Source organism: Lolium perenne, chromosome 1 (genome assembly GCF_019359855.2).
Source record: "Lolium perenne isolate Kyuss_39 chromosome 1, Kyuss_2.0, whole genome shotgun sequence".
Taxonomy (NCBI): domain Eukaryota; kingdom Viridiplantae; phylum Streptophyta; class Magnoliopsida; order Poales; family Poaceae; genus Lolium; species Lolium perenne.
Window position 1 is genome coordinate 45,127,395 of NC_067244.2, and position 9,226 is coordinate 45,136,620.

The window sequence follows — 9,226 nt, forward strand, 5'->3', positions numbered from 1 at the left end:
CCCGTGTTTTTGGCCCGGCCCACTTTTTTGTTGGGCCAGCCCATTTGATCTATTGTGGACCCCACATACTAAATGGGTCGGCCCGATAGCAGGAAAGTGGGACCTACAGGCTAATTGGGTCGGCCCAATAACTTCTTGGGTCGGCCCACTTGCTTTAAGGTGGACCCCACTTGTTAAATGGGCCGGCCCGATAACAGGAAAGTGTGTCCCACATGTCTTGTGGGCCGGTCCTTTTGCCTGTTGACCGGTCAAACGAGTGCATTCGGCCCGGCCCACATGCTTAGTGGGCCAGCCCATTAAAGTTTTGACCAGTCAACCTTAGAGGTTAGGCTCGGCCCACGTAACTAATGGTCCAGCCCAACTACATAGTTGACCGGTCAAACTAAGTCAGCTGGCCCGGCCCGCAAACTTAATGGGCCGGCCCGCTTAAGACGTGGCAAGCCTCGTGTGGGCCTACCATCTACCACGGGGTTTCAGTCGGCTAACGCCGTTAATCGCGCTAACGGCGTCGCCACGTGATGCTTTGTATGACGTCGCAGCTAACGGGCACCCAGAAACACTTCTGCAACGGTCCGATTTTCCGTGGCGGAAGGGCGCCCAAGCGCGACGGACCGAAAAAACGTGGTAGGACTTTGCCTGACGCAGTTTCGACAACAGAACCCATATCGTCGGGTTAGGCCCATGGGCGACGAAAAATACCCCTTAGCGGATGATTTTGGGACGTTATCTATCAGAACTTTTCTTGTAGTGTCACCATAAGATTCACGCTTGTTTTCTAAAATACGTGAGCAGAAGAACTTGAAGACATCTGAGATCATGGTAAAGAAGTTCCAGTCGTTGATCCAGAATAGAGATACCGAGATTATTCATTTACAGCAGCAAATTGATGAGGCCAAACATCGAAAATCGAAGCTGGAGAAGAAATTGAAACAAAGGGGCATGGGACAGTCTTTCAAATAATTTTGAAAAACGTCCAAATTAGTTATCCATTTACTAACTGCATCTTTAAGAGAATCTTTCAAATCATCGTGGGATCTCAGTTCATACAGAACACCCACCATGCAGAAAAACTATTTTTCCTATTGTGCTGAAAAGTCTGTACAGTGGTGCTTTCATTGCTTACTGAAAAATTATATTCACAACCATTTATTTACTATATAAGAAGGGTAAAGAAGTGCAGACCAGTTCAACGTAACCTCATTTTGTTCTCATTTTTCTTCTGTGAGAAAATGCCGGCCTGAAGCAATTAGAAAAAAAAAACTATTAACATGGAATAGAAGAAGCAGAAACTAACATAGCCATCAACCACACAAGACTTCTATGAAACTACAAATAACACAAGAACTAAATCGAAGGAGTGTCCAGAACAGGGAAGGGAGGAGACACACCTGGTTGCAGGGGACGCGAAACTTCTTGAGCCGCATTTTGCGAGAAACAATAGCCAGAAAGTTTATCCTCGGTCAATTGATGAAAATATGAATAAGAGCTTTGGACAGTATGACTGGTTTAGGATATTCATCAACAACATATCTTCTTTAAAGCAGTATACATTCAGCTGTAGGAGTCTCACACCCCATATGACAACCTGGACAAGATTCAAACTGCTACGGTGTGACATCAAACTTCACATGCATAGATAAAGCTTGCAAATTATAGTGCAGAGATCCAAATTGCATAAGATAAACCCAAGTTCCAGCACAGAAATCTTGTAGAACGGCACACATAAATACAATTAAGAGGGTAGTTTTGGATGCCTACTTAAAAAAGATTTTTATATTTTTCTCATAATCTCCTGCTGGTGTAAAAAGGATAATGAGGTGAACTTCCACATTGCTGGCACATAAAATTTATCTGGGACATTAATGGATATAGTAAAATGCATGTGTGTTACAATGTTGTTTTTATGAAGCTCGTCATTCACGCCTGCAATCTAAGGGCATGTGCAATGGTAGCAGTACCAAGTAGCTTCCCCAGCTTTAAAAGTAAATAAAACAATGTTAAACAAATATTCAAGCACATCCTCACCCAACGCATGCACCCTACCTCCTCCTCTCAGTGGCAGCCTTTTCTTCTCTCTCCCTTAATCTTTCTTCCTCTTCGGGGTACACTCCTCTTTCTTTTCTCTTCTATTTCTTCCTCTGGTAACTTTTCCACCTATTCCGAGACGAGGAACCCGCCTCCCCTGCAAGCAGCAACTTGCACCTTCAAGCAACCACTTTTCTGACATCTTCTGCGGGGCGACATGTTGAAGCCATGCGTTGGCCATGCCCTAATAGGTGACAGGCAGATTTAACGAAATACATACCATGCTTTTCTGCGCTCTAGGTCTAGATATCCAAACATACCATGATTTTTTGCACTCTAGGCCCAGAAAGGCCCTCACTTCTTCGTTGCTTTATGGTCCAGGGTTTTCATTATACTCGCAAAAAAAAGCACATATAATTTGGGTTTTCTAAGTTCCTCTACCTTGGAATCATGAGATCCCAGAAATGTTGTTTCTACCTTGGAACTGCAGTAACCAAATTCAAAGAATATCAAAACATAATTTTTCATAAAGTACCACACCAATAAAGTGCAGTACGATTAAAAATTTATTCAGCGTGTGGTTCACAAATTTGACAGACATTAAAGAACTGACATATCGATGAGTAAATTCAAGGTACATGTATCCACGAGCAAATGCCGTACCAAGTATGATTCATCTGATCATACGGCTAGGATGATAATTATCGAAGGCGTAATCGATGAGTAAATTCAAGATACCTATCTCCACGAGAAAATGCCGTACCAAGTATGATACATTTGATCATACGGCTGGAATGATAGTTATCGAAGGCATAATCCATTTCATCTGTTATCATGTTATCAGGCCTGTTGCACCATAAGAAATTGTGTCATCAAGTATATGTATCATGTAAGAGATGCCCTCCAGAAATTTCCATGGATACAAGTCATGCAATACAATTTATAATTATGTAGCAGCAGGATTTAAAGTATGTCCAGGTAGTCGATCCTTTTTAGTGCTTGTCTCTGTGAAGCTCATCAGTTAACTTGGAAGCCACATGTTCTGCACATCAGGAAAACACCTTCCGAAGAATGAAATGACAAATAATATGTGCAAGGAAAATGCCCACGCGCCAGCAACACCCCAGCCTAACTCAGATTCATGATAGTTTCAGTACAAACCACAACAAAAAAGAGCCGCAAATCCATAGGGCTCAACTGTCTCCAATAGAACTAACATGCAAATATGGATCAAAATCGCAGGGAAATCGCGCAATACGACCAACGCCATCTCGCCATGACTCTGCCGTTGTTCCACCGACCTCGTCGGAACCCCGCCGTCTCACCATGTATTCGCCGATGTTTCATTGTTATGACCGCTTCACTGTAATCTCGTTCCGCCGAATTCGCCAGAACTCTTTGTGGTTTCTAAATAATTATTTAGCGTAGATTTTCTGGGAACCTTCTATAAGATCAGAGTTTTGAGAAGAGTAGTATAATTAATATCCCATCTAATGTAATTGGTGGTGACTTTATATGAATGCATATGCTGGTTAGGTTGAGAGTCAACCAAAATTAGGAAAACAAATGAGCATGAAAATTGAGTAGCATATATCATACTTGGGATATCTACTTATGAAGGAATAAATATCTACGTACTTGGAAGCTTTCAAAGTAAGAGTTACCTTAAAGCTTCTGAATATGAGTGTCAGCGGTCTTGAAGATACCACCATATGTGCTTCTGAATAATGAGCATGAAAAATAGAACAACATTCAGTGAAATCTCAGTTAATTGAATAACGCAAAATCAGCCGAAAAGTCTCTTTGGCACATGAGCTCCAGTGATCCCAGTATTTCAAAAACATATTTCCATAATTCCAAAAAATTTGATTTAAATGCCTACATATTTATAAACATTCCGAAGGTATGCTGTAAATTTCAGATGAAAATATATTGTATTTTGAGCCATACGAGAAAGACAAATTTCTGACAAAAAATTGAAGTTTCCATCCCTATAAATTTGTTATTTTTCCTGAGCTCAAAATACAAGACAATTTCTACAAAAAAAAATTATACGAGTATTCAGAACATGTGTATGTATTTGTGGAACAAAATTTGTGATCTTTTGAAACATATAAATATAATTTTTAAATATTACAAAAGTCAGGAGCACTGACACCTGGGTGCACCAAATCGGCTCTCAAAATCAGCAATTTAACAACACACGTGATACGACAAAAGTATTGTATTCACAAAAGACAATGGATGATCATGTGATATACAAAGCTGGATATCTATGAACGAATATGCGTTGTACAAAGCAGGCTGGCTACCGGACCCATTATTGATTGATATGATCTTGGATGAGTAATTCCCGTCAAGGGCCTGCTGCTAGCTCGCAGCTGTCAAACCTCGTGCCATTACATCCGTAGCTCAGGTGTGGCTCTGGCCTCTGGGATGAACTCCTCCTCTGCATTTCACAAATTGACATCATAAACTATGGTTCTTTCCGTGGCTTAAAGAAATAAACAACCACATTGTAGAAGATTGAAAGCGTGTCGATTCTTATTACCTGCAGCACTGAATACTCGCATGCTACCTATCAAGAGCGATAAACCAATGTTCATTGATGTGCAAAGTGGTCTATAAGCATGGTACGGACGGAAGAACACACGTCAAGCCGGCAGTTTTACCCATGGGCACGTCCGCCCATGGCACCCTACCCGAATGGGCCGGGTATGGGTTGCTATATTCACCCATGGGTTTTACCCATGGGCGACCCGATTAATCATGGGTAGGGTATGGGCACAGACTTGTACCCATGGATCGCCCGATGGGTCGCCCGATTAGCTGACAAGTGGACCCTCACATACTATACTAGAACTAAAAAAACACATCCCAGTCCAACTTCCAACCCAGCGGCCCAGCCCATGAGGCAACTTCCAACCCAGCAGCCAGGGACGAATTGAGCACTCCTCCTCTCGTCCTAACTCCTAACCTAGCCGCCAGGGACGAATTGCATCCACCAGAATCAGAGTCCAGACTCCAGACCACTCCTCCCAATCTCCCATCGACAACTCCTCCTCCCGTCCTCACTGGCGATGCATCCCGCCGCACTCCCGCCGTCCAAATCCGCCGCCGCCCCTCCATGTCCCACCCTGTCGTAGACGGACGCCGGCAGGCTGTCCTATTCGGCGTCGGCCCATATGTCTTCTCAGCCGGTTGTGACTGCTTCTCGTGTGCGCACTGAATTGGATCTATACTTGGAAGAGCCCAATATCCCAATGACTACAGAGCTGGACATCATCGGCTGGTGGAAATTTGGAGGCATCAAGTATCCTACTTTGCAAAGAATGGCTCATGATATATTGCCAATACCGGTAACAACTGTTGCGTCTGAATCTGCCTTCAGCACTAGCGGTAGAGTACTTAGTGCACACCGTGGTTCGCTTGCTCCAAATATGGCTGAAGCCCTCATGTGTATGCAAGCTTGGTCTCGCGCTGACATGTTAGGTACTGATATTTTGTTATACTGTATTTTGCTTCCAGGAACAATTCTTACTACTGCCCCCATGTCTTGACTCAGTGTCATTTTCTGAATTTTTATTAGGGGATTGCAATTCTACTCTCTATGCCGAGTTCCAGTCTGTTCTTGCTGATGAAGAAGAACCAATGGTAACATGTCATACAGTTACACTCATACATTGCATGTTTTTACATAATTCTTACACTCATTCCTGTATATATATTGTATGCTTGTAATTGTTAGGATGAAGATGTGTCCATCTTAACTGAAGAATAAGACCAAGTGAGGATGCTTGCTGCTTGCTTCGCGTTGGATTTTTGGGCGTTCACATTTCTGGACCAATTGAAGATGTGTTGTTTCATTCCTGGGCGTTCACATTTGTGTAATCATGCTTCAATAGTTGAATATCAAGACTTCATTCTGTAGCCTGTGACTCTGTGATGTGATTGTGAGTTTGTGGGCCTGTGAGTCTGCACATGGGAGATAGACTGCACTATTTATTTCTGTAATGTGATTTGTGAGTTTGTAACCTGCTTGATGCCTTGACTGCTACTTATATATATTTCTGAGACTATCTATATCTATTTGGCATGCATTTGAACACTGGATTATGCCCTAGTGCTTAAAATTCTGAAAATGCTGCTGTTTGCTGTGTTGACTGTGCAGACCCGATGGGTGCCCATCGGGTCGGGTTACCCGTCGGGTTCGGGCGTGGGTGACATCTCACACCCATGGGCAGGGTAATGGGCACAGACCCTTGCCCATTTGTTAATCGGGCATGGGCGTGGGAGAGCTCGACCCGGCCAAACCCGACCCATTGCCGGCTTGAAACACACGTACCAATCATCTGGAACTGAACCACCGCAATAAGAAGCAGTAGGGAGAGTCTGCACAAAGGAGCCTGCTCTTCTTGAAGAGCTTGCTCCTGTTATCACCAGAATTTGACCGAGTCAGAGGTGGGCCGCGATCAAGATGGATTTGAAGAATATACATAGAAGAAATATGTGAATCGGCCCTTATATGCAAAATATGGGCTAGTTGGCCCGTGTATCTGTAACATAGTAGATTACGTGTCATTTTTAGTTAGAGTTGGCCTCGTGCACGGTGGGGATTATTCCCACGTTAGAAAGTCCGCTGGACTATAAATATGTATCTAGGGTTTATGGAATAAACAACAACCAACGTTCAACCAACCAAATCAATCTCGGCGCATCGCCAACTCCTTCGTCTCGAGGGTTTCTACCGGTAAGCAACATGCTGCCTAGATCGCATCTTGCGATCTAGGCAGCACAAGCTTTATGTTGTTCATGCGTTGCTCGTACTGAAGCCTTTTTGATGGCGAGCAACGTAGTTATCATAGATGTGTTAGGGTTAGCATAGTTCTTCGCGTAACATGCTATCGTAGTGCAACCCTTGCATGTCTAGCCGCCCTTACACCTATCTTAGGTGTAGGGGCGGCACCCCGTTTGATCATTATTTAGTAGATCCGATCCGTTACGGTTGCTCCTTGTTCATCAAGGATTAGTTTAACATCTGCAATAGTTAGGCCTTACAAAGGGTTGGAGGATCCAGCGGCACGTAGGGTGTCGTTTGCTAGTCCTAGACAGGATGTTCCGGGGATCAACCTCGTGTTGGTTTTTAGGCCTTGTCTAGGATCGGCTTACGATCACCGTGCGTGGCCGCGAGGCCCAATCCTGAGTAGGATGATCCGATTATGCGGTGAAAACCCTAAATCGTCGTAGATCTCATTAGCTTTATCTTGATCAAGCAGGACCACCATATATTCGTGCACCTTGTACGAATCATGGGTGGATCGGCTCCTTGAGCCGATTCACAGGATAACCTGAGAGCCGATCGAGGCTCGTATTTAATGTTTACGTGTATGCCATGCAGGAAACTAAGCGAGGCATCTCCATCACCTTCCTGACCAGGTATAGGTCAGGTGGCACGCCCTTGCATCAGCATCGGACGTGTGTACCCGAAGGCTTTGCGGGCCGTCGCTCGGAGGGACCTCGGCCAGCCGCAGCCCTAGGTTGTTCCCGGCTCTACGGTGTTGCCCGTCGCTGCCCGCCGGTGGGTTTTGGCAGCAACACATTCTGGCACGCCCGGTGGGACCAGCGTCTACATCAACCACATCGCCATCTGCATCTGAGATGGCGGACGGCACGCCAGTCACGTACGAGGATCTGACCGACGAGCTCAAGAAGAAGTATGACGAGATCAAAGTCATCCTCGAAGCCGACCTCATCGGCTCTTTCCACAGAACCCGTTCACATGGCATCAGGTGGAAGGGGTTCTCGCCTAATGGTGCACTCGATGGGATAGACCTCTCTGCCCCGTCGGAAGAACGCACCAGTCCCCGCGGCAGAGATCAACTACTTGGTGGCTCACTCGCTACACCGCCACTCTGAGAACCTGGTCAACACGTTGGAGCGTGTCGCTCTTCGCGTGATCCAGGAGATCATGAGGCACCAGTACTCGCCGACAGGACCAGCTCTCGGGACGCATCAAGGAGAGTTGCCACTCCAGTCCCGTCCACCGCTGCCATTTACGTTGGCAGCACCAGAAGTGCCGACTTCACCGGCATTCGTCGTCTACAAGATCGGTGGTGACCCTAGTGACTACCAGTTCTTGCTTGAGGCGCCTAAGGAGATCCCTCACGGGTACACGTGCACGTATGTGCCAGATTGCGGTAATCGGGCGCTCACAAACCAGGCCACAACATCGGGGACTTCGGGAAAACAGGAGGGACGTCGCAACAGATCTTGAGAAGCGTACGTGGCTAACTAAGTACGCCACCCCGACGAACCTCCGTGAGCTCAGCTCCTGCAGTTGGCTCGAGCTGGAAAAGCAAACATGGCTGGCTAAGTACGCCACCCCGGCGAATCTTCGTAGTTCGGCTCCCCGCAGCCAAAGACAGCGGATCAGATCGCACCATACGAGAGACCAGTTCGGCATGGTGCCGAAGAGGAGGGCAATCGGCTATTCCAAGCCGTACCCGACGACTACGAGATGATCCCGCTACCACCTAAATATCGGCTCCCTGATTTCTCCAAATTCAGTGGATCAGATGGTTCCAGCTCCATCGAGCACGTAGGCCGATATTTGGCACAACTAGGACCGGCCTCAGTGTCAGATCAACTACGCGTGAGGCTCTTCTCACAGTCCCTCACGGGATCGGCTTTCGGGTGGTACACCTCGTTGCCACCAGACTCCATCCGGACTTGGAAGCAGTTGGAAGAGCAGTTCCATATGCAGTACCATTCAGAGGCTTCCGAGTCCAAAGATTGCCGATCTAGCACAACTACGTCGAAGCGTGGAGAAACCGTGACAGAATACATCCAGCGCTTCAGAATCTTAGGAACCGATGTTATTCGGTTCGTATAACCGAAAAGGAAGCGCCGAGTTGGCGTAGCGGGCCTCGCAACACCGCTCAAGGATATGGCCTCCCAAGCGTACTATCCCTCACCGGCGCACATGGTTCGTAAATCGTCGGCATATGAACAGCGCCACCCGGACTGTGCAGACAAATTCAAGCGTGCAGTAGTCCTGGTCGATGCAGAGGAAGACGAAGTTTCTGCGGGAGATCAAGAGGTAGCAGTGGCTGAATGGACTCGTGGGGGAACCCCCGTGTCCTGCAAATGGGTAAAGCCACCAGGCCCGCCCAGGGGGTTTGATTTTGACGTGACCAAGACT

At 46.3% G+C, this 9,226-nt stretch overlaps 1 protein-coding gene across 1 annotated transcript; it reads left to right on the top strand.

Moving 5' to 3' along the window:
* The first annotated feature begins 5,002 nt into the window (after window positions 1–5,002).
* Window positions 5,003–6,108, top strand: LOC139838337 (zinc finger BED domain-containing protein DAYSLEEPER-like). The gene is made up of 3 exons (XM_071827759.1): window positions 5,003–5,517; window positions 5,615–5,679; window positions 5,774–6,108. Exons 1-3 carry the CDS (start codon window positions 5,211–5,213, stop codon window positions 5,804–5,806), a joined length of 405 nt encoding a protein of 134 aa, XP_071683860.1. The 5' UTR covers window positions 5,003–5,210; the 3' UTR covers window positions 5,807–6,108.
* The last annotated feature ends 3,118 nt before the right edge of the window (window positions 6,109–9,226 follow it).

What these genes read in the sequence shown, in the direction of transcription:
- LOC139838337 (XM_071827759.1), top strand. Translation starts at nt 5,211, where the DNA reads ATGTCTTCTCAGCCGGTTGTGACTGCTTCTCGTGTGCGCACTGAATTG. An exon ending in GTCTCGCGCTGACATGTTAG is followed by an intron (nt 5,518 to 5,614) that starts GTACTGATATTT and finishes AATTTTTATTAG; the next exon opens with GGGATTGCAATTCTACTCTC. An exon ending in CTGATGAAGAAGAACCAATG is followed by an intron (nt 5,680 to 5,773) that starts GTAACATGTCAT and finishes TGTAATTGTTAG; the next exon opens with GATGAAGATGTGTCCATCTT.